Source organism: Nuphar pumila, chromosome 11, assembly GCF_984573655.1.
Source record: "Nuphar pumila chromosome 11, dmNupPumi1.hap1.1, whole genome shotgun sequence".
NCBI classification, from domain to species: Eukaryota; Viridiplantae; Streptophyta; class Magnoliopsida; order Nymphaeales; family Nymphaeaceae; genus Nuphar; species Nuphar pumila.
Genome location: NC_143259.1, coordinates 44,530,571 through 44,556,983, shown reverse-complemented (window position 1 = coordinate 44,556,983; position 26,413 = coordinate 44,530,571). Strand labels below are relative to the sequence as shown.

At 37.4% G+C, this 26,413-nt stretch overlaps 1 protein-coding gene across 2 annotated transcripts; it reads right to left on the bottom strand.

Moving 5' to 3' along the window:
* Positions 1 to 2,426: 2,426 nt before the first annotated feature.
* Positions 2,427 to 8,104, bottom strand: LOC149822328 (ethylene receptor 2-like). Of its 2 annotated transcripts, none has more exons than XM_089980905.1 (3): positions 8,069 to 8,104; positions 4,266 to 6,084; positions 2,427 to 3,091 (listed from the first exon to the last, which is right to left on the bottom strand). In XM_089980905.1, the coding sequence occupies exons 2-3, from the start codon at positions 6,033 to 6,035 to the stop codon at positions 2,552 to 2,554; spliced, it is 2,310 nt and encodes a 769-aa protein (XP_089837031.1). In that variant the 5' UTR covers positions 6,036 to 6,084; positions 8,069 to 8,104; the 3' UTR covers positions 2,427 to 2,551. The 2 variants fall into 2 exon arrangements, with proteins under 2 accessions (XP_089837031.1, XP_089837032.1); XM_089980906.1 differs by lacking the exon at positions 8,069 to 8,104 and adding an exon at positions 7,609 to 7,995.
* Between the last annotated feature and the right edge of the window lie 18,309 nt (positions 8,105 to 26,413).

Sequence of the window (26,413 nt, the reverse complement as noted above, 5' to 3'; positions counted from 1 at the left end):
TGTCAATTAAATAAGATTGCAATAATCGAAAAAACGTATAACTTGGCTGAACCAAATAAAATATTTTTAAGTTAATCTAGGCAATGAACTAAAAACTGCTGAAACTAAATAAAATGGTTGTCTACTAAGAAAGGACGACAAAGATTAAAACTACATTATTTGGCTGAATAGAAATACTAATAAAAAAAAACGTTAACTAGCTACTTGCAATAAAAAAAATGCTACACTATATGTTTACCATTTTTTTTTAATCTAATAATTAACCTAACTAACTAAAAACTAATCTAATATTTAATAAAGACTTAATGGCAGATATTGAATAGTAAACAAAATAATGAAACTACGATCTATTTGATGCCATAAAAAAATTTTGAGAAACTATGCAAGACGCTAAATCGACTAATAGTAAAAAGACTATTCACGTGATCTATAAAACACTGAATATTAAAAATATGATGCGGAATAACTCTAATCTAGATCTAACCTAAACTTAATTAAAAATTAAGAACATACAAAAAATCGCTATGTTAAAACTATCAGTTTGATTAGACTATAGTTATTTTATGCGCAATCAACTAAAACGGCTAATCTAGATTAAGCAAAATATATATTTTTTAGATGCTAAATTTAAACTAATCTAAACTAAATATGCAAACTATGCAATGATATGATTTATGATATGCAAAAACTAAAACTACGGTGAAACGAAAAAGAAGAAGCAAACCATACGATTCGCTTTCAACGGATAGGTTGAGAAGAAGATGTTCTTTCCCGCTGCAATCAAACAAACTTCACTCTCTCTTCGACAAAGGGGATGCTAGGAAACAATGACGGCGGAGTTTAGAAGAAGTATTGAAAAATATAAGAAGCAAGAAAAAAGAGATAGGCAATCGGTCGATCGAACAAGGGAGAGAAAGGAAGAATGGAAGGCAGAGAGGAGAGAAAGAGGGGGGTGCAGGCTACAGAGAAGGGAAAACGTGTGATGTGAGAAAAATATTACTATTTATACTCAAGAAATTAGGTTTACATATTTTTTCAGAAAACTCTAATATATTTTCAAAAATTTCACAACAGTGTTTCTGAAAACTTGTTTCACAAAAGTACCTTTCTTAAACCAAATAAAATATGATTTAAATACTTCTATGCTAATTAATACGTCATAAACAAAATCAAGCATTGAAAAACACAGTTGTTCCTTTATTTTTAATTTAAATGCAGTTTCTCAAAAATATCGATAAGACTGGGTTTTTAACACGATTTTTCAACGGATCATGCATAAAGTTGAATGAATAAAATGCAAAATATATGCATGATCACTGACCAACTGATTTTTACTGACCCATTGAACTGGTTTACCTCAAACCAATCAGCGTGACATTCAGACCACGCGTGCTGATTGGTGTGCGCAGATTATTATGCTCTGATTTGAAGTCCTGATCATATTTTGAATGTGCGTTTTCAGGCCTGACACAATTGATGATAATACATTGTGTAAGGCTAAGATTTCAGTAGATTGTAATTTTTTTATTGCACACTTTTAAGAGCCGTGTTTCACACCATCACCGTTAATCACATATATCAATGTGATCAACAATGATCATGTTTTAGATCTGCAGCACTTTATTTCATTTAGTAAATAGAGTCTTTTAATTATTCTTGTAGAAAGTTAGATTAGCATTGTTTTAACTTTCTGTTTTGTAATTAGTTTGCTGCAACACTTTTAGGGGTTAACGTATAGTTCAACAATTTGCAATTTAATTAGATTAGGTTTATGTCAATCTTCTTTCTTTCTTTATTAATAATAGTTATTTTGATTCCACGTTTCTTTTCAATTGCCTAGTTAATTCAACAATCCATAGTTAATTAGTTAAGTTTGTTCCATTCTTACTTTTTGTTAATTAGTTTAAACTAGAATTGATTTTATTGCTTTATGTCATTAGATTGATTTAATGTTTATTGTCTGTTTGTGACATGTTAGTTAGTTAGTTAGAGTATGTTAAGTAATTAATTAGTTTTAGTTGATTGTGATTTATCGTATTTTGTGTTTTTCTTTTTGTGTTTCGGGAAAGATAAAAACATGATAGTAAAGAATCATACACATGAATCAGGAAAAAACAAAACCCTGCAGATCTTTTTTTAAGGCGAGAAGGCCATTTATTTTAAGTTAGATTGTAAAAAAAAGCCTGTTTGTTTTTATTTTATTTATTTAATTATTTTTGTGAGGTACAAAAGTTCTTAAACACGTTTCTTATGTTTGACCCGGATTTCGCCACATGCGTGAACCAATTTTTATAATTCATGATTTACACAAATGCTTTTATTGAAAAATATCTTTTAAAAATACTTTATCAAAAAATTGCATCAATCATAAACCTAATTTATCTTGGAAAGACCAAACTCTCTCTCTCTCTCTCTCATTGCCGAGATCCAACAACCTGGAAACTAGAACTCTAGCTTTATTTTCTTTAGAGAAAAAAATTCAAACTAATGAATCAGTAACTTAATCCAGTAAAACAGTGCGCTGAGTTGATGCAAACCAAACTCCATGCACTCACACAATAGGACTTCCCCGCTGGATGATCCTCGCGAGCTCACCGCCCATGGCATCCAACAGGACTGGTTTCCATATAATACCATTCATTCCCACCTGCAGACACTTCTCCTGTATGCCATCGTCGGTGCTTGCAGTCAGTGCAACGACCAGTGGCCACATAACATTGGTTTTCCTGACCCTGCGAGCAACCTCAAGACCATCCATGCCTGGCAAGTGGATGTCCAATATCACCACTCGGAAAGGGTCCCAAGGGTCACTATGGCAGCCAAGAGCATTGAGGCAGTCTAAACCAGAGGCCACAACGGAGACCCGGCAGCCCAATTTCTCTAGCATCATGCGCGTGGCTGCACGGTTGGCACCATCACCATCAGCAATAAGGACGTTCAGTCCTTTAAGGATAGAACGACTAAGATGCTCGGATGGTTCAGGCTCATGTAACAACAATGTAGATTGCTGGACTTGGAGCCTCAGCATAAGAGTCATGCTCTCAGCTAGGCCGCTTCTGTCGGAAACTAACCAAATGTTACCCTGCATCATCTGCATGAGAACAGTATAGAAAAATAAATATAGGGATATGCAGAAAAGAGTTAATTATACAAATGAAATGTCCAATTTTCAATCTCAGATTGCCAAGAATGGGTAACATCTTGATGTGGTAATCCAAAGATTGAAAATTAAATTCAATCCATCCAAAAATTGGTATTGCTATTGCTTAGTCTTCAAGGCAATAGACATCTATGCAAGGTAAACACCACAATTCTGAGAGGATGGTGGTACTTTGTAGAATTCTCAACACAGTATCTTACAATGACAAATTAGATATACTTGACTACAAAATGCACAATGCCGATTAATAATTTTTAAAATTTAAATCAAAGGAAAAGCAAATTCATTGTAATAATGGAAATGCGGACATTATTTGTGTCTCATAAGAAAGAATATTTAAGGATGTGGTAGTCGATCAATGATCATCATCACAGGAGGAACAGAAAAACAGCAACTTTTGCATCACAGAAAGTGCTTCACAATAATAAGCATCAGCATTTTAAACAATGAAAATCAAGTTGAGAGACGGATTCATCTGACACAGTGACGAGTCATTAAACAAAGATAGTTAAGATGCCTAGTGACCATTGTTCCTTGAAAAAGGAAAGAAAAGGACTGCAACTTTATAATACAGAAAATGTCATCATCTCACCAATGGAAATCAAGACAAGCTGGTGGCATTAATGTAACATTATCGTAATAAGCAGATAAATTCTTAGTATCAGACACAACAATGGAAAATGACGCACTCCTTGGCATCAGCATGCACTAAACATTGAGACTAAAGTAATTACAAAAGCAAATTATTTCAGTATGGTTTTCCTCCTCTTTTGGAAGGTCAGTTTGATTATCTATTTCAGTGAAGAAATCCTCGCATTCAAAATCCTAACAGAATCTGAGATCTATCGAGAAAAAAGACAGACCAAATGCTAAAACCAAATAGAACCATGATGATCGGCGCATATTATAATATCCAAATTATTTACATTCTTATCAGTAATTTGGACTATTAACATGCTTCCTCAGCACTCAGGAATGATTTCAGCAAATAACCACAGAGGACAGTGGACATCTGAATTATGCTACTTCACCCTAACACATCCACTGAAAAAGAAAAGAAGAAAGGAAAGAAAGGCAGCAGTGCCAATGGTGAGCCAGGTCATACCTGAACAATCCTTTTACACATTGTGAATCCAAGCCCCTCACATGTCCCTTCCCCACTGTTCTTCCTTGTCAACCCACTTGATTCAGAGGTTGATTCATCACTTACACAACTCTTATTCTTCAATTCAACTTTTATATACACATAACCATTGGATAGCAACTCTGGCTTCCATGGCGACCACCTTGCTTCTTCGCTCAACTCACTCTCATCCTCAACATAGGCACGAAACAAAATCAAGCCCCCTCCATGGATGCAACTTAACATGTTCCCGACCATATGCAATATCACCTGAACAATGCGTATCTCGTCACCAATCACCAGCTCTGGCAATGTTCTTTCAACTTCAAACTCAAAATCAAAACCTCTGCAAGAACACAGACACTTTGCCAAGGCTGCCACTTCCTTGATCATGGGATGCAGCTGAAATGATCGCAGTTCCAGAGACAGCCAAGCGTGATCAACATTTGAAATCTCCATCACATCATTGATCAACTTGGAGAGGACGTTTCCTGTCTTTACTATTGTATCCACAATCAACCTCTGACTGGAATCGAGATTCTCACACTGAATCACCGACAGCAAGCCAGAGATGGTGTACATAGGTTTCCTCGTACCATTACTCATCACCTTCTGAAATGAATTCCGTGCTTGGCTGGCCATCATGGCATTGCTCCTCGCCAGTTGCAGTGCTCGATTTTGTGCCTCTAATTCCTCTCTGATCAATTGTGATTCCTCCAAAACTGCAGCATGAGAGAGAGCAACGGCAATCTGATCGGCAACAACGTCAACAATCTCCAACTCTTGGCCGCTCCAAACTTGAGAACATTCACCTGGAAGAACCAGAACAAGAATAGCATAACAAGCCTCTACCATTTCAGGGGTCCCACCCTTGAAATTTGAAGCTCTCAACATTGGCATCCTGATGGCAGCAACCCCTCCCTCAGCCACCAAACTACAACTGCTTGCTGCTGCAAGTGGTGAATCAGGTGTCAGGATTTTTGCCCCCTTTGTTGCCTTTATATGCTCAATATCTGGATCATTAATTGGAACAGAAAGCTTTAAATTCCGATTTTTGAACTCATACATCAAAACCATTTCGGTTTTCTGGGCATTTGGCATCCAAACCGCACAATTTTGAAGTATTAAAGTTTTTGATAGCTCAACAAGAGTAGTATGCAAAATGGTATGTCGATCGAGTGATTTCCTGATCTCCTGTGTGAGCATCCGCACATGCCAACTTGTTTCTTCCTGTTTCTTCATCATCCCCACCTCTCTGTCAAGCTCCCGAGCTTTCTGCTTGAGAAAAACTTCACGAACCTTCACTCTTAAGAGTTGCGGAATAAGGGTAACTAGGGTAATGGCAGTCGCGCAGGACACCAGAGCAGTAAAGAATTTGAAAATAGTAAGCGCTAGCATGAGATGGAACGAGTGTGGGACATAGGTCCATACAGTCAGAAAGTGTGTCAAACCACATAGAACTATGAATGCTCCAAACTGAACAATCACCCATTTAAATGGGAAAACATTTGAACAGCTTATGAAATACAGGAGTTCAAGAGGGATTGAGAAATATGCCAACGCGATGAGGAAATCACTTGCCTTCTGGCATTGCAAAATGCTTTCAATGCTCCAGAGACCATCATCGTCGCAATTGCAAACCCCATGGGAGACAGAAACGGATAAAAGCATGGAAGACATTAGCAGACGCCGTCCTAATGTTAACATTGCGTCAATGAGACAATTCCAGGTCAGGAGGAATGACATGCACATATAAACCTTCCCTTCCCATCAGAATATTAATCCCTAAATATAAAAAAACCTGTAAACCAACAAACACAAAAGACCATATTCAGAATGTGTCCCAATAGTAAAGAAAATCACCAGAACAAGAAGGAAAATTTCTGAAACAAATAAATCTAAGACAGCAAAGCGTGATTTTTCTAATCCTGCATTTCGTTTTATATTTAATATCAAATTTAATTTCATGGGTTCTCACACCATCAGAACATGCAACATGAAGTACACATTCAGTTGTTGACCATGACAAGCAACGCAAACTGATAAACGGAATCATACAATACTCTAACGCATTTGGAATAGCAGTTCATTCTCCTTTCTTAACCCAGTAAAAATAGGTAGAGCTATAACACACTTAAAGCCCAAAAAACCTAAAGACAATAATTAAAAGCAAAATACTCAACGTCAGGATACATACTTATGATTAAAGCCAAATGCTCAAAGCAAAGAACGATTAAGTTAGTTCAATCTAATACTAATAGGAAAGTAATCAAGTTCCCAACTTCACTCAAATACAAGATGGATAATAGAACAACTTCTTACACTCAAAATCAAATTCGCATTTCTGATAAAAGAGAGCCCCAACAGGCTCTTTCTGAAGGCCAAAGGCTTAAAATCTAAAACCAAGAAGATGAAAAGGAGAAAAACCAATCCAAAACCTAAAAACCATCCATATCAAGTCTCCTGAGGAATCAATCCTTCCGGCTTCTCAGTATCTAGCTCCGATATTTAGGCGAGGAAAACAAAAAATAAACCAAACCATGCTCATTATCATGATCAGAAAGATCTAAAAATAAGAAAAGAAAAACCAGTACGAAATCAAAGAGTACCAAAACCCTTTAAGATGACTTCAGAACCTAAAATCGTAACCCCTTATATTCTGAAACAGAAAATTGTTGGAACTCCAATGACCTGAAGCAAAACCTCCACAGATAAGCACCAGGAGTAAAACTCCAACTTCAGAATTTATTCAACTGATAGCCTAATGCAATCACACGAGAGATTAATTGCATTCCAAAACTGTGTACAGGGTGGCAACCATTTTTTTTTTTTGACAGAGAAAGCTGGGGTTAGGCAGACCCCTACCAGTTATACAACCATACCATGGGGTTCGAACTTGCAACGTCCCAACACAAGGTGACGTGCACTAACTGCTCCTGCCAGAAAAGCTGGGGTGGCAACCATATTTTGCTCCCACTTTTAAGCTCCAAAATTTAGACAAAAATAGGGCAAACATTACAGACCTTACATAAAACCCGAAAAAGAAAGCACCTCCCTAACAAAATCTTAGACACCCAATACAGGAAACAAGAAGAATACCACATTCCTAGAACACAAGTTAGAAAGATCCAGATCCTAAATTTTAACAATCAATTCAAACTGAACCGCCCAACACATAAACCAACCCAAAAAACAAGAAAAAAGAAAAAAGAAGAAAACCAAAACGATCCCCAAAGGAAAAACAAGACGGAGTCACAGAAGGATATGGGTCCTCTGAGAATATGAAACCACGACAATCGATGAGCAAGGACATACCGAAACGCACCTGCAAAACCACTTCTGAGATGGAAAAGCAGAAGCAATTAACCTCCCAAATGAACACCTCAACAAACAATTCAGACCCATCCACTTCGCAAAGATACACACAGACACACGCGAAAAAGAAGGAATGACGCTCTAAATATCTGATTCTTCAAGTGAAATCCGGTTAAACCAGGAAAACCCCCGCCGTTGTTGGTTTGGGACAAGATTGGGCTGTCTCCTTTTCTCTCAGTTTGCAGTAAAGAATGAGAAGACGAGAGAAATAAAACCAAGTCTCTCTCTCTCTATCTCTCTCTAGAAAGTGCAGTAAGAAAAGAAAAACCCAAAAATTGTGTTGTGTTTTCACCAGAATACAAAATAGAAATCAATTACAGAACGGGCCGAAACTTCCCGAGTGTGTATTTAAACAATGTTTTGTTTTCATGCGTACGTGTGCGTAGTTGGGGAAAGAAAATGAGCAGAACCTAGACGCAGTTTTCATTGCCTTCCCCACTTTCTCGCACTCCCCCACATCCCCCACCTTTGCTTCCCTCGTCAAAATGTTGTTGAAATCTGTTGATTCGGTTCACTAACTGAGTCGGTTTGTTAAAATAATGAAAAAAATCGTATCTCATGGATCCAATGTAGCCGGATCGGCCAATTCAGATCCAATCGGCCGAAAAGCCATTCAAAAGGGGCCGTACCTGTTTACACCCGGGTTTGGTTCTGACCCAGGTGGAATCTGACTTGGACCGAATTTTTGGATATAGTATCGGGTCTGGGCTTGAGTCTAATCGGTTCTACTATAAAAAAAACATACCCAGATAAGAACTTCGTGGAACAAACTCGGACCATACTCCGTACAACTATATTTTTTATCATTTTTACACTGACAAATTGCGGAACTCAGGTCGGGTCTGGGTTTGATATAAAATTTCACAAACTATACCCAAGTCAATGTATTAATTAGACTTTCGGGTCTGGACCCAGGTCTTAATTGGGTCTTCTTACTTATAACCATACCCAGACCCTATAGGATTTTGGTTGAGGTTGGGTCCCGGTAAACTTGGCCAGTTGACGCCCCTAATTTCTCGGAGAGTTTTTTTTTTTGAAAAAACGATTCACCTACTGAGCCTTTTTTAACAACATTGCATGGAACTGAATCAATCAACTTTTACCATCAAATAATACTTGTCATTAAAAGATAAAAAAAATATTAAAACTTTTTAAACCCTAAAAAAATAAAAAAATGAATCTTTTGAATCATCTTTCGGCCGATTTGGTCACAACAATGCTCTTTGGATTGGTGTGGGTTTGGAGTTGGAGAATAACCATTCTACCCTTTTGACCTATTTAGAGGACATAATAAGGCCAAACAACAATTGGAACTAAAACTGCACATGCAGTGTTCAGGCTCAGCTCAATTTTGTGGCAAGTAGAATTGAATCGAGTTGAGCTCAGAAAAAACAAGCTGAGTTCGAACTCGCTCATTTAAAAGAAAAATACATTGTTTCGTAGCTGAAAGTAATAGGATTCAAACTCTACATCTATTACAACAAACTCAAAGGATCTAGATTACATAAAAAATACATTGTTTTAAAGTCGAAAACAATATGATTAAAACTTCAAACTTATTGATTGCAAGCCAAACACCGCATGGTTTAATTTACACTCCATCATGTGATATAAAGTATATTTAAGATAACTTCTTCAAAACAAAAAAAGTATATTTAAGATAAATTTTTTTTACTGCTTAATGACTGTACAAGCTGAGCAAAGCCTAAGACTTATTGTTCACCTTTGCTTTCTAAACTTATTTTACCAGTTTGAATGAGCTCTTTATGAACCAAAAATGGGCCAACCATGAGCAGCTCATCATATTTCCCTACATTGGACATAGATCCTGAAGTTTTTATAGTTATGACAGGGAAATCGTGTCCAAGACTATCTAAATTTTGAAAACACACATGATCCTTTTAGGGTAAATTTGGTTGTGTTTGTGAAAAGCGAAAATACTGTTCAAAAGAAATCCACTTTCAAAATCTTATGAGATTTCAAGTCTCATGAGACTTCATGAGAAAGTGAATCTCACACAAATAATATTTTTAAATTTTGACTGTACAGATGTGATGTATGTGTTTAAATTTATAACGATCATCTCTTGAAGCATTTGATATGAATAAATGAGTAGGTTTTTATAAGGTTTAGAAAATCAACCATCCAAAATCTTCATAAATTCTTGAAGCTCCAAATATCATTTTTTTATTGAAAAATATGATCAAGGTGTTAATTCCTAGTAAATTGACCATGTTGAACATATCTACAGGGTCAAAATTGAAAAAAAAAATATTAAAAAGGTAAAAAGTTCATTTATTATGTTTCATTTGGCATATTTTCATCACACTATATAGGCATACATGAATTTATCTGTGAAAGCGATGTGCATTCAGTTTTTCACCAATTTTTTTATTTTTAAATTTTTTACCATAAACATGTGTTATATCGTCTACTTAGTAGGGGGTAGCTTTTAAATCAGCTCCTTTTGACATGTAAGCAAGTTTTTTTATAATCCCACAGTATTTTAAATTGAAAAGTATATATTTTTTTTTGAGAAAACACAAACCATGCATCATTTTATGAGAAATGCAATATCTTGAACATATTAGCATGGTTGAGTCACTGGAAAACAATATCTTAACACTGGGATACTCGAGGCATGCATACTCACCCCTTTCTCTCTCTCTCTCTCTCTCTCTCTCTCTCTCTCTCTCTCTCTCTCTCTCTCTCTCTCTATATATATATATATATATATATATATATATATATATATATATATATATATATATATATATATATGTGTGTGTGTGTGTGTGTGTGTGTGTGTGTGTGTGTGTGTAGAGTTTATATTGGATACAAATAGATACAAAACTATTGAGCTAGAAATGATAGATTCATGCTATATTGACTCAATATGACCACATAGATGCATTCAATGTAATACCTAGAAATCTTGATAAATTAAAATTTTAATAAAATAGAAATTTTAATATTTAATTAATTAATTAAATAAAATAGGGTTTAATGTTGGATTGTGGACTCTTTTTGGATAGGATCCATAGTGTTAGTATGATTTTTATAATAATTTCAATAAATTAGTTAAATTATTTAGAATACTTAGATTAAAACTTAATTAATTAAAACATATTTAAAAAAAGAATTTGAATGCATATGGGAGTCACCAAGGGTGGGACGTCCCTTCCCCCCCTCCCCTTGGAGAATCCTCTTTGAGGTTGGAGTCTGTGATCATCGCAAAATTTTTCCTCTCATTGGTATTTCTCTCTCTTCCTTCTCCTTTTCTTTTCTAACCTCTATTTTCTCCTTTTTGAAGAGAGAAAATAAAAGACAGAAAAAAAGAGAGAAGAGAAAAGAAAAGAAGAGAAAAGGAACTCCTTTGCGAAGGTCTCACTTGACCTTGATTTGAAAAATTACTCGCCTCCGTTTTGAAAATATTTGTGGAAAAATTGGGAGACGGGATTCGCTCGTCGGTACGAGGTTCGATCGTTTCTGACGCCTTTACCAGAGGTAATCGAACCAAGGCTCGAATTTATGCCTTTTTGCTTTGCTAAAAGATTATCTAAGAATTTATTCTAAATCTAAATGCACAAAGAATCATGCTTGTGCAATGCAAGGATGTATGCTCTTTTTGAAAAATGGTTTGGAAATCTCCAAGTGTCTCTGAGATGAATCTGATAATAGAGTGAAGAAATGATTTCTGAATGGTTGAATCTAACTTAGAACTCGAGATAGATCAGGAAAGATATTTTGAAGTTCTAAGTCTTTGAAATAACCAGAGTTTGAGAATAAATCTTGACTTCTGAAAAGAATGTTTTGAAGCTAAGATAATAAGGTAAAGGAAAGAAAGTTTTAAAGTCAAAAATGGACCTTGGATTTTAAAACTTTGAACTTGGATTTTGGAGAGAAAATGAATATTTTGAAATGGAATTGAATTCCATATTCGAAGCTTGAAATCAGGGTGAGATTTGAGAAATCCAAATTGAGTTTGAAAAATAGAATTGGGTTTAAGAGATCTAGATGAGATATAAAAAATGGAATCGGATTCGAAATCCGGAAATCAAGATAGAATTTGAATCCACAGTCTGAATCATAAAATGAAATTTGAATCTGAAATCTGAGATCCAAGATGGAATTGGATCCGAAATTTGTAATGAAATTCAGATCTGAAGTCTGAGATCCAAGATGGAGTTGGATTCTGGACCCTAAAATAGATTTTGGATCTGAAGTCTAAGATCCAAGATGGAGTTGGATTCTGGACCCTAAAAGGGATTTTGGATCCGAAGTCTGAGATCCAAAATTGGAGATTGCATTTGGAAATCTAGATCTAAGTTGGGATTGGTTCTAACTTTGGATTTGGATTTTGAAAGTCCAAATAGGACTTTTGAAGATGGGTCTGGGTTTTGAAAACCCAAATTGGATTTAAATTTTAGGAAGAGTCAAATTTTGAGATTCAGAATCAATCTCAAACTTTGATTTTGAATTTTGAAGATAAGAAAATAATCTTGATTTTGAATCAGAAGATGAATCAGGAACTTCAAAGTTAAATTGAACTTTGAAGTTTGAATTTTGATTTGGAAATTGAAGTTTTGAATACAACATGAATTTGAAATTTCAAAGTCAATTTGGACTTTGAAATCAAATTTTAATCTTGAAAATGAGATAGAATTTGAATTTGAAATAGAAACTTGAAGAAAAATATTTAAAATCACTTGGGGTTTTGAAAAAGAATTTTTGAAAATATGACGTAATTCTATCCTAAATGATGAATGAATTTGAAGAATTTTGAAATTGGATTTTGAAAAGCATATTTCATTCTTTAAATGAATTAAAATAAGATTGAAAATATAATACATCCCTGACTATGGCCATTGAATGTATTATATAACAATCTGTATTAAAATTCACATGAAGAATAAAACATATTTTGGTGCTTTTATAGAGTTTAAAATGAGATTAACTCTCAATATATCCTGACTATGGCCATTGATATATATTTTGAGCCAATTTTAAATTAAACTCTAATGAAAGAAGGAAATATTTGAAAATATGATGATTTTTGAAGAGGATCCAGTGTAGATCCAATGTTATTCCATAAAAGATGAAAATTCTAAGTTTTGTTCACACCCTGACTATGGCCATTGATGTAAATCATCAACTTAGGATTTAATCACCTCTTATTAGGATGGTGCACGTGCCATTCGTGTGCCCATTTGTGACATTTTGCAATAAAGGGGAAAATGATATGAAAACAAACAATTTCTAAGGTATATACATGCTCATACATTCTATCTAAGAGCTGGAAATGTAACCTTCTCATTATATCTAGCTATTACAATCTTTGAGCAGAACTTGAAATTGAAATGGAAATTAACATTCTTAAGTTAACATTTTCCACCTATTTCCCGCAAAAATCTAAGTTAGTACAAGATGAAAAATACATAGAGAAAACAATTTGCAAAAGACATCATATTGAAGTTAAGAGGCAATTGATAAAATATTCATGTCTATATTTTGCACTAATGGAAAATGCAATGTAAAAGGCAAATTTCCTACTGGAATCATGTATAGCATCTTTAAACGTAATATCTTAGGATGATGATGAACCTAAAATAGGTTTAATTTGAAGGTCACGAATGACCTACTAAGTTAGTCAGAATATATATATATATACCCTCTAAATGCAAGTGTAATGGGGAAAGGAGGCACCTAACGGAGGAATTTATACCTAATGGGTGATATATATTAGTGACCATTATGCAAAGGGGATGAATGATGTGTTGTTTGATGTATATAGTGGGGAACACATAGATTGAAACTTGATGGTGATCATATGTTACAAATGAGAGTGTGATGATAGGCTGCAGGGAAATGGAGACAAGCCATTTGAGAGGAGTGCCATGTATACAGGGGCTTGTCTTGCAACTATACAGTGGATCACAACAGTTAGAGAGAATAATCCATGACTGGGAACACGATTTTATGAAATGGCAGGAGGGAAAGTGCCTAATAGTGTTGTGGTATTGCAGCTGGGATGTAGAGATGATAACATACAGAAGTGGCAAGTTTAGAGGTTTACCTTAAACAAGGGCCAGGGATGCAGCTACAACGCGCAGGAGTGATATGAGAATGATACTGGTGACAGTGGTGCAACAAGTGAGATGAAGGAACACATCTAACAAAGCTACAACTATTTGGAGAGAAAAAAAAAAAAGAAAGGAATTCTATGAAACATGGATGCTGTGGAGCAGGGTTGTGCAGGGGATAGTGAGGAATGCAGGTATGGCCGATAGTACACAATGCAATGAAGTAATGAGAAAGTATATGGGAAGCATAAAAAAAATGATATCACTGTTGCGCACCTATGCTGCAGCAAGCACAGAATGTGCGTGTGTTGCTTAAAAAAAAAAGATATGACTGTGGGTTGTGGTCATTTTCTAGAAGATCTAGTATGAAGAACTAATTCTTGATATAAATAAAATACTCAGCTCTATTAGGCATGTAATAAGCCTTTTGAATGCCTTCTTCAGTTGGACTTATCCCAGCGGAACATCGACTAATGTTTTGTGCAGCCTGTCAACAACAATAAAAGAAAAAGATGATGGAATGGAAGATCTGTAAATAATAAAAGATGAAATGAAGCTGCAATGGGGTGCTGCTGCAACGATGAATAAATGTGACATGGGTCGCAAATGAGAAAAAGAAAGAAAAAAAAAAGGGAATGATAATATGTTGGTGATGCCCAGCATCAAACACAGAAATCTGAGTGTTATGTGACAGGTATGCTTCCGGCGATTCCTGAAGAATGAACCATCCGATTAGTCACTTTTAGACTCACCTTTTAGTATACACAAGGTTCCAACTTCAGTGTGAAGATTGCTGGATAAGGTATCTTCAGAAACATCGTTACCCTGAACTGATAGCTAATGAAATAGCATATTTATCAGATGAATAGAGTTTAATTGCAGTAGTAAAGGCTGATCCACCCGAGTTTTTGATCAACGCAAAACTGCAGCTTGTCTTAATATTCTCAAATGCACAAAGGCAACCATGAATGGTGGAGGTAAACTCAAAACTAACAAGCTCCCGACTGCCAAAATATTACTTTTTTTCACTACTGACCGATCAGTAATGAGGCATCACGAAAGTCCTGTGATAGCTCTACCTTCCTGTGGCATTCTGTCCCACACTTTAGACAATGTTCGAACACCACGATTTGGATTTTAAAACCAGTCGCCCATTGGGTTTCTTTCATTGACGAAAATCTTTGCTAGATCATGCGAGATGATGAGCTGGTGTTGGAATCCACTTGAAAGAGGCACATATAATAGAATGGATATTTAAATAGGAAACACGACAAAGTATAGTAAATCCATGTTACAGTTATGCTAGTGTTAGGCCGAGAGGAGGTACATGAGGTGTTTACTAACGTGATTAGCTTTGCCAACCTAATGCCTAACCTTAACCACTGATGAAGGCGAGAAGAACTAATATGCGGTGTTATTCAATCTGTACACAGTCATTAACACTAATGATATAAGGGAAACTAAGCATAAAAAAAAACTTACATGAGAACCAAATCCGTGATTAGACCCAACAAATTGTGAAATGACTAACGTGGTTTATGTTATAGGGTCTGACCTACAGGAAATTAACATCCAACAGGTAACAGATAGTCACTGCAAGAAATTAGAAACCTGACGAAGGTGCAAACCAGAAATCAAAGAGGATTCAGAATGTAGAGTGATTATTCAGAACAAAATCAACAATTAGGTGTCTAACTGCAGATCACTTCCTTACCTTTTGCGAAAAGTCCAGAGCATCTGATGAAGTATTCTATGCTTATGAGAAAACAAAACATCTACGAATGTCAGGTTTGAATGTATCGATTTGATGCGATGTAAAGAAAGGAGAAGAAAGAATACAAAAATATGGGAAAACATGATACAAATGAATCCACAGGGAGTATGCAGAGCAATAGTTCAGAACAGGAATAAAAATTAAATGGGATGCCTGAATTATAAAAGTATAATTCATGCCCTGGGATGAGTCATAAATAACTCAGAGATTGGAAATCCTTTGAAACGTAAGTGAAAATGAGAATTGGATTAAAGAAATAATACTTAAACCAAATTGATTAATCGTGAATTACCAAAAGGGATTAGATAGACACAACATAGCTGGAGGAAAAAAAAAATGAAAACAGAAATCCAAAAGTGGAGACAGGGTAGAGATCAATAAGGAAATAGAACCACGGTAAAATAAAATAAAATAAAATAAGATAAAATAGAATAAAACTGGAAATAGGGATTGAAGTCCAAAATGAGCGAAGATTCAAAAACTGAAATCAAAATAAAACAGAAGATAATGAGGTAAACGAGATGTTAAGATGTTAGAATATGGTGATTCTGTCATTTTTTTGCACGAAAGGCAGCTTGATTTGCTCTGGGCAAATCAGTGCTCCCATGGTGCCTTACTGGAACGATATGCAGAAGAGGAAATAAAATAAAAAAAAAAAGAATAAAAAAAAAACACTCCCAAATGGATAATGAAGAAAGAAATAGGAATCAAAACAGGCAATTAAAACAAAATTAAAATCGAGAACCAGCAGAAACTGAGATCATGCGATTATTGAGTCCGGTGATATAAGCAGAACAAAGCAAATCATAGATCAAGAAAAGAAATAAACAAAATATGAAGAAGAAAGAAAAAAAAAAGGAAAAAATATTGGAATTCAGAAAATTCCGTTTTTCTGTTGCACAAAAGCAGAGTTAATGTTGCTATAAGCAACCCAACATAGCTTATAGGTGCGTCTAATGGGAGTCGAAGTTGAAAATTAAGAGAAGAGAAGCTAGCAGAAAATTTAAGGAAGATGAGGAGGAAAAGGGGACTCACCGAAGCGTTCTGAGGCGACCAAGCTTTCTACCGATTAGAAAGCAGAAGGAGAGAAGCCTGCTTGATTCCTTCGCAGAGATCAGAGGGAATTTTTTCCTCTGCTTCTTTCTTGAGTTCTCTTCCTGATTGGGGGGGGGGGGGGGGCGTCGTAGGATGAAGATTGGGGTCCCGTTCAATGTGATCGATGATTAGCCTCCTCTCAAGCTTCCCCTTCCGTGCCTTTCTAACGAGAGAGAAGAAGGATCGGGAAGGGGCTTCCGTTGAGGATCGACGGATGAGGGGGGAAAGAGACAGATAGTTGGTGATGGAGGGTTCAAGCGAGAGAGGGCGATGGCCGTTGGCGATGGATGAAGGAGGTGATGGTTGTTGGTGATCAGGGGTGGAGATGAAGGAAGGCCTGCGAGGCCGTTGGCGATGGGGAAGACTCCAGAAGGTGAGATCGTGAGAGGGAACCCGAGATGGAGAGAAAAGAGCGAGACGGAGAGGGATCGTGAAGCCGTTGCCGCATTTTCTATTTTTCCAAAAAGATGATTCCTAAAAATGTTTTTTTTTTCATAAAACAGTTTTTCAAGATGGGTTTTTAGCAAAGCAAGCTTCAAAGAGTTTTAAACTATATATTTTTTTTATTTTTTTGGATCTTGGAAATAAAACTCTAAAACCTAAGCAATACGAGAGACAAAACTATTTTTTTTGTATTTTTGAGAAATATTTATGAAAAGAGGAATTTTCTGAAGATTCAAGACTATTCTTTAGAAAATGGGTTTGGATTCAAAATTTTGAGAAGATTTTCGAGTTTTTAACCTCGAATCGAGAAATATAGAGCAATGAATCCAAACGGATGCTAGATGGACTGTCTGAGCTTGTCAAAAATTTATTTTTGATATTTTTCATAATTTTGATTGAAAACTGGATAGCGAGGCTCAAGTATAGGTCTTTTACCCGGATCTGGACCAAAATTAAGTCAAATATAAGATTGATTTGATTCCAGAAAATTCGAGAATAAACTGGAGTTTTGTTTTAGAATGACTCAATTTTGTCAGAAAATGAAAGTCAGGGGCAAAAGGGGAATGTTTACAATCATTTTGAAAAATTTGGGGTGTTCACAGATGCCCCTCTTTGCTACTAATCCGGTTGAAAGCCGAGCTTAGTGGCAAAGAAAACACTCCAAATTTTGAAAAATGCCCCAGTTTAGCATATCTGAACTGGGTGTGGAAGAATTTATTCTGAAAGACATGGTTTTCTCAGGCTTAAAACCTTATCCTGAATGGTGCTGGGGGGACGAAATTCTCGAAAATGATATGACTGAATGATAAAAATGATGAAATCGTGATAGGATTTTGGGTAAAGGTCCCAAAAATGGTGGAAAATCAGAATTTTGATTAAGTCTCATGGGTGAGACAAAATCTGTTTTTTGGAATGAGTCAGGTTTAGTCGTTAACTTGGATGGGACAAAGATAGATCAAGATAATTTGGACGGGGAAAGGAATATAAGCGGACCTCGATGGGACATTTTTTAGAGAAATGCCTCGTGAGACGAAACTCAAGTATGATCCTTTCCTGGATGGATATATATAGAGCATGGATTCCTTTGAGGGAAAAAACCATGATGAGACTGGAAGGATCACCTCGTCGAAACGAGGCTCAGGTTTAACCCAAACCTGAACGGAAAATACCTCATGGAACGAGGTTCAGGCTTTACCCTTAACCTGAAAGGGGCAACCATACGGAATCCTTGGGTGAAGAAACCATGATGGGACTTTCGGAGTTTGGACGAACAAATCCAAAAGGGGTTTGCGAGAAGAAAAAAATAAGGGATTCCCTAAAGCTTGGAAAATGGATGATCTGGGGCGTCTCATTGCTGAGACTAAATCAGCTTTCTAAAAACAGATGACCTCTCGCAGAAGGTTTGGGTGGTACCTCGAGGAGCGAGGTAACATGTTCAATCCTTAGCCTGAATGGATATAGAATTCTCGAAGAGCGAGGAAACTGTGATGGGACCTTTAGACTTCACACAACAAGTCCAAGAGGGGTTTGCAAAAGGATGAAAATGGGGGTCCCTAAAGCTTGAAAAGGGGTTGTTCTTGGGCGCCTCATTGCTGAGACTGAAAATAGCTTTTGACAATAACAGACCTTTTGCAGAAAGTTCAGGTTTAACCCTTATCCTAAGCGGGAACTGCCCATGGCGGGACAGTGGGGAACACAAGGAAGGGTGCAGATCTAAGAGTGCTCGGATCAGACGGAAGGAAAAGACTTTTCAGTCCTAATGAAGGATGACATCAGGAAACGTCAAAACGAACATCAAGTTCTTACTTCATGTTGGGATAACAAGAAAATATTGCCAATAAGATGCCAGAAATTGTAGTTGATTCAGAATGATTGAATTGTGCTCATATGTGTGAAAATATCACCTCTTTCTACATAGAGTATTAACTCCCATTTGGTCTAACTCCGTAGAATCAAGATTCAAATTCAAATTTGTTGTTGTTGAGCTTCTTCAAGGAAGATATCAATTTCCTTGATATGAAAAGAGAGGAAATATTCTTAGCTTCATAAAAGCGATTTGGTGAAAAGATATTGATAAAAGAATTTCACATAGACAAAGATGATTCCTGACAGTTTCGGGCAGTTTGATATCCTGAGGCTTCTCCCATGATGATCTTTTTGCACTCTTTTAAATTATGGAGCTTTCTTGGATTTTTACATCATCCTTCATTTTGGAAATGTCCTAACTTTTCTCTCTTTTTCGGGGAAGGGTACGTCACAAACTCCTTTATCTTGGAGATGCTCCAATCCTTCTTTTTCTTTCTCAGGAATTATGCTTGATGACATTGGTTCATTGGTCAAAACTCTCTAGATGATAGCATAAATCAAATAACTTTTAGGGTTTGTCGAGAGATTCATTGCAGTCGCCTTTATCTTGGCGGTGATCTGAACGTTCTCTGGAAGGATCCGTCACAAACTCTTTCATCTCGGAGATGATCTAAATCTTCTTTGGCCCCGGAGATCTAGCTCGCATATTCGTCTTCATCTTGACGACAATTGAGAGATCCCTTTTGTAGATATTTGATTGCAGCTTAGGTGACTGAGGAGATATGGATTGGGTAGGTTTTTTTACTGCCCATGATATTTCCGCTGTCTTATTGCCAAAAGAATGATCTTTAAGAATGTGTCATAGTTATGATCAATATCAGCTCATTTATGGCTTTTCAACATCATCGAATTTTTCCTTTGCCGGTCATATCAAAGATTTTTCTTCATCCTCTTGGTTGACCAACAGAAAAAGCTTGAATTCTGCTCTTTCTTCGCAAAAGTCATGATCTTTTGAAAATAATACTAAAGATAGTTGGAGGAAATATTTTGTGTGATGAAAACCTTGAGATCAACAATGACTTTTGATAGCAAATTGGCAAAATATTCTAGAAATCCTTGATGAAAGAAATCGCTTGATATCGATCGACGCGTCCGTGATAAAATTCTCCTCTCTTTTTCCTCAAAAAAAGAGACTCAGGCTTAGCCCTTACCTGAATGGGAAGTTGGAAATACTCCTCTCTTCCCCAAAGAGGAGGTGTTTGCAAAACGAAACTTTCGAAGAGAAATTAAGTTTTCGTCAAAACTCCCTATCTCTAGGCTTCTCTTGTGGAAAGGTGGCCGAAAAACAAAGTTGAGAAAGTATCACAGAGGAACGAGTCCATCACACTCTCCCTAAAAGAGGGTCCTCTGTGAAGGGGTTTGGCCAAAGATGAGAAAAATGGGGCCACAAAAAGAAACAAACTTTCATTGAAGCTCTCCTTGGAAAAAGGGTTCTTTTGTGTAAAGTTGGTTGTTGTTTTGCAAACTGTTCGCGAAAAAAACGAGTCTCTTCAAACTCTCCCTGGAAGAGGGTTCTTGTAAATGAAAGATGGTTGTATGCGAAAGGAACAAGCTCCCTCGAACTCTCCCTGAAGAGGGTCCTTCGTAAGAGAAAAGGATTGATTTTTGACAAAATGATAACCTGAAGGTTGAAATTGAGAATTTAGAGCTTGAATTGTGATGAACAGTTAGTACTAAGACTGAACCTGGAGGGATAACTTGATCAGTCTGCCAGACACTAGCACGAGCACTAGATGTACCAGCACGAGCACTGAATTTAAAGATGTACCAGTACACTGGGTTTCAAAAAATACACCAGTATGAGCACTGGATTTCGAAAATGCCCCAGTATGAGTGTTGAGTTTCGAAAAATGCACACTAGTACGAGCACTAGGTTTTCGAAAATGCACACCAGTACGAGCACTGGGTTTCTAAAATGCCCCAATACGAGCACTGAGTTTCAAAAATGCACACAAGTACGAGCACTGGGTTTTCGAAAGTGCACACCAGTACGAACACTGGGTTTTGAAAATACACACCAATACGAGTACTGGGTTTTCGAAAATGCACACCAGTATGAGCACTGGGTTTCGAAAATGCACACCAGTACGATCATTGAGTTTTTGAAAATACACATAAGTACGAGCACTGGATTTTAGAAAGTACACACCAGTACGAACACTGGGTTTCGAAAATGCACACCAGTACGAGCACTGGGTTTTCGAAAGTGTACACCAGCACGAGCACTGGGTCTTTCAACGGAGAATTGAAAGAGAGACCGACGTTCTAAGATACTTGAGAATTGAGCGAGAATGATTGTCGGTGTTTTAGGATTATCCCTTATCCTGAAGGGGAAGTTCAGGTTTGTCCCTTAACCTGAAAGGGGAGTTGGAGAACTTTGGTCCAATATGAGCATTGAATCAACAAAGGGGAAATTCGAGTCAGAACTCGAAAATCGCGTCAATGGAAGAGAAAAAAAGGGGAAAACCCGAGTCGGAACCCGGTTTTCCGAAATAAAAGAATGAGTGAGAAAAATCGAGTTTTGAGAACTTGAATTTTCACAAGAACGATCGGTTCCAACACGAGCGTTGAATCCAATAGGAAGTCCGAGCCGGAACTCGGAATTCCGAAAATAAGAAATATATACAAAAGGGGAAAACCTGAGTCAGAACCCGATTTTTCTCCGAAAATAAAAGAATGAATGAGAAAAATCAAGTTTTGAGAACTCGAATTTTCACAAGAATGATCGGTTCCAACACGAGCGTTGAATCCGATAGGAAGTCCGAGTTAGAACTCGGAATTCTGAAAATAAGAAATATATATACAAAAGGGAAAACCCAAGTCGGAACCCGGTTTTTCAAAATAGAAGAATGAATGAGAAAATCGAGTTTGAGAACTCGAATTCTCGACGTAACAATTGGTCCAAATCGGAACCAAAAGGAAGCTTGAGTCAGAACTCGCCACTCCGGAAGCAAGAATATATATATAAAAAAGAGAAAACCCGAGTCAGAACCCGGTTTTTCGAAATAAAAGAATAAATGAGAAAATCGAGTTTGAGAACTTGAATTCTCGATGCAACAATTGGCCTAATGCGAACATCGGATCCAAAGGAAGCCCAAGTCGGAACTCGAAACTCCGGAAATAAGAATATACAAAGAAGGAGAAAACCTGAGTCGGAACCAGTTTTTTCGAAATAAAAGAATGAATGAGAAAATCGAGTTTAAGAACTTGAATTCTCGACATAACAATTGGTCCAAATCGGAACCAAAAGGAAGCCCGAGTCGGAACCCGAGACTCCAAACGACACAAAAAAAGGAAAACCCGAGTCGGAACCTGGATCTTTAAAATAATAATAAAAATGGAAAACCCGAGTTTTGAAAAACTCGAATCTTCTAAGGAACGATCGGTTCCAACACGAGCGTTGAATCCGATAGGAAGTTCGAGTCAGAACTCGAAACTTCAAATGACACAAAAAGGGAAAATCCGAGTCAGAACCTGGATCTTCAAAATAATGATAAAAACGAAAATGAAAACAAAAGCCTGAGTCAGAACTCAGATGGGAATGAAATGATTCCTACCCAAGAGTCGGATTCTGGAAGAATTGGCAAAAGGCACGAATAGATTCCGACGATTATGAAGAAGATGAGAAACTTATTCAAGATCCTCGACCCAAGGTGGCCTAAGATTTGAATTTTATTTATGGTGGTTTCCAGGATCATCCTTTATCCCGAAGATAATCTTGACAAAACCGAAAAGGATTGATAGAAATCGATAAAGGATGAAAAAGAATTGATAAAAGAAAAAAATTCAAAATTTGATGAGATTGACAATAGAACAAGGATTGGTAGAAATTGGCAGAATTTTGAGGAAAGATTGATGATAGAAGATCTCAGGACTATCCCTTATCCTGAAATAAGAAGAACCTCGCGGTACGAGGTTCAGGTTTATCCCTTAACCTGAAAGGGAAAAGAACAAGAAGTACCTCATTGAAAAGAGGCATCAGGTTTATCCCTTAACCTGAAAGGGTTATAAGAAATTGATGAAATTTAATGAAATTGATGAAATTGATAAAACTTGACAAAACTTGATAAAATAGATAATAAATTGACGAAAATTTGATTAAATTGAAAATGAAATGAAGTGAATGTAATTAATAAAAATAACAAGATTAACTAAAAATTGACGAGGTTTGAGAAAACGAGTTTTTGTCTGATCCTGCCTGCATATGATGAAGGAAGACAAGTATAGATCAAAATAAAATGCCCCAGTATCAGGGAGAAGATTGTGAGAATTCAGTGGAAGATTATTGCTTTATTGAAAAAGCCTTTTGAAGAGTACAAAAGGCTAGGATGAACAATTCAAGTGTAAAATCTCTTCAAATGCAGAGCATTGATAGGATCTGGCAGTTCCACCCCATCTGCGTTGATCAGACGATAGGAATTGTGAGGCAGTGCTTCCTTAATCACGTAAGGGCCTTCCCAATTGGGTGACCACTTGCCCTTTGGCCGATGCTTAAGATGAGACGTCGATCTGAGCACAAGATCATTAACTCAGAATCTTCTCTCAATAACTGACTTGGCATAGTGCCTAGCTATCCTCTGCCGATAAGCTTGAGCATGCTCTGCCGCCTTGAGTCTTTTCCCGTCTAGTAGATCGAGTTGTACCAACCTCTGTTGTTGATACTGATCAAGCGGGAGTTCGATGAGAGATGCGAACTTGAATGCAGGCTTTTGAACGTGAAGAGGTAGCACTACTTCAGTTCCATAAACAAGCTCTGAAGGAGTAGCATTGGTTGGGGTCCGAATGGTGGTTCGGTACACCCAGAGTGCGTCATGCATCTTCTCGTGCCAATCACAGTCTGTTTCCACAGTTCTTTCCAGAATGCGGATCAAAATCTTGTTGGTGGCCTCTGCATGGCCATTCCCTTGAGGATAATAAGGAGCTGAGAAGTGATGATGAATCCTGAACTTCGAGCAGAAGGTCTTCATCCTCTCATTCTTGAAGTGATTGTCGTTATCCGACACAATATCATGTGGTACACCGAAACGACAGAGAAGGTTCTTATGAATGAAAGAAACTACATGTTGGCCTTCTACCATTCGCAGAGTTACAACTTTGACCCATTTGGTGAAGTATTTTATAGCTACGAGAAAATATCTGTGGCCATTAGAAGCCGAAGGGGTAATTGGACCCACTACGTCGAAGGCCCGCATTTAAAAAGGCCAAGGAGAAACCACAGATTGCAAATATGTGGCTGGCGCATGAATGGAAGGTGTGTGCTTTTGACATTTGACGTACTTCTTTACAAATTGATGACAATCCTGCTGCATGGTTTTCCAGTAATACCCTGCCCGGATAATCTGCTTGACGAGTGTTTGGTAGCCGACGTGACCACCACAAATTCCCTCGTGCGCTTCTCGGACAACTTCCATGACTTTCTCTTTGTCTAAGCATCTGGCATACTCAGAACTGAACCCACGATGGTAAAGAGTATCAGCAAGGATGAAATAACGGGCTGACATGCGCTGAATCGCACATTGCTCCTTTCTTGACATCTCAAGTGGAAATTCGCCGGTTTTAATAAAGTTTTTGATGTCTTGGTACCAAGGCTTCTCTTTTTGAGTGACTTGGTTCACTTGCTCAACTGGAATGTGGGCAGGTTGACCAAGTCTGCCAATTTCGAAGGAACAACAGGATTCACTGTCCGTGAACGACAAAATAGAGCCCAAACAGGCTAGGCCATCGGCTATGTGATTGTATTCCCTCTTGACATGACTGAGCTGAAATTCTTCAAAGTCGCCTATGAGAGCTAAGGCAATCTTTTGATAAGGAATCAATTTTGAATCCTTGACTTGCCATTCGGCATTAACTTGACTGACAACAAGCAATGAATCACCAAAGGCATGTACCGTCTTGACATTGAAGTTTTGCAAAATTTTGAGGCCTTGTATTAGAGCTTCATACTCGGCCATGTTGTGAGTACACTAAAAGCTGAGCTTGAGGGAACAAGAGATCATCTCCTTTTCGGGAGTGATCAATAAGATCCCAATCCCTATACCAGACATGTTTCTGGCTCCATCAATAAAAAGGGTCCAAATTGCAGACTCCTGAACATTGCAAATTTGATCGTCGAGAAAATCATCTTCTGCCTTGATCTCTTCTGTCAACGGGAAATCTGCCAACTGATCTGCGATGGACTGACCCTTGACTGACTTCTGAGAAACATATTCCAAGTCATACTGCATTAAGAGAACTTGCCATTTTGCAATCCTCCCAGTAAGGAAAGGCTGCTCAAGGATGTACTTGAGAGGATTAAGTCTTGACAAAATTTTGATTTCTAACGCCAACAGATAATGTCGCAGCTTCTAACACATCCATACTAAGGCTAGACATGTCTTTTTCATCTGAGAGTATTTTTTCTCATAATCGATGAAAGTCTTGCTTATATAGTAGATGGCATGCTCTATCTGGCTGCCTTCCTCATACTGCGCAAAAAATTCGCCACAAGCATTTTGATTGACAAAAATATACAAGAAAAGCGGCTTTCCAAGTTCTGGTGGCTTCAGAACCAGTGGATTGAGGAGATACTGCTCGATGCGCTCAAATGAGAGCTGACATTCTGGTCCCCACTCAAATTTCACTTCTTTTCTCAACAAATAATTGAAGGGCTCGCATCTCATGGCTAAATTAGAGATGAAGCGCTGAATTGACTAAATGTGCCCTTGGAGGCTTCGCAGTTCTTTTAGGTTGGTGGGAGGCAACATATCAATGATTGCCTTTGCCTTGGCAGGATCCACCTCTATGCCTTTCTTGCTGATCATGTAGCCAAGTAGTTTGCCTCATTCTACTTCGAAGACACATTTCTGCGGATTGAGTCTCAACTTGTAGAGAATAAGTCTTTTAAAGACTTGGTCGAGAGCATCGAGATGATCCTCTCCTTCCTTGGATTTGACCAGGATGTCATCTACATAGGCATCCATGTTCTTGTGCATCTGGTCATGAAAAATAACTGCCATCGCTCTCTAATAGGTTGCCCCAACATTTTTGAGCCCGAACGACATGACTGTATAGCAAAAAAGTACCCCAAGGCGTAGCAAAAAAAGTTTTGGATTGGTCACGAGCGACCAATTTGATCTGATTATAGCCCGAGTATCCATCCATAAAGGAAAACATGGCGTGGCCCGCCGTGCTATCGATCAAAAGATCGATGTTGGGGAGTGGATAATCATCTTTTGGGGTGGCCTTGTTGAGATCCTTGAAATCAATACAAATTTCTGACTTTGCCATTTTTTTTGGGAACTGCTACGATGTTTGCCAACCAGTCGAGATAGTTAATAGTCCTGATGAATCCTGCTTTTAACAACTCCTCAAGGCCTTCTTTAACTTGTGGTGCCACTTGGGGATCCATTTTCCTCAGTTTCTGCTTGATTGGCTTGCAATCTGGCTTCAGCATGAGACGATGCTCGACTAACTTGGGGTCTAAGCCTGGCATATCCTCATAAGTCCAAGCAAAG

Coding starts and splice junctions, on each gene's coding strand:
- LOC149822328 (XM_089980905.1), bottom strand. CDS start 6,035: ATGTGCATGTCATTCCTCCTGACCTGGAATTGTCTCATTGACGCAATG. Junction 3,092..4,265: donor TGTGTAAAAGGATTGTTCAG/GTATGACCTGGC, acceptor GTTCTCATGCAG/ATGATGCAGGGTAACATTTG.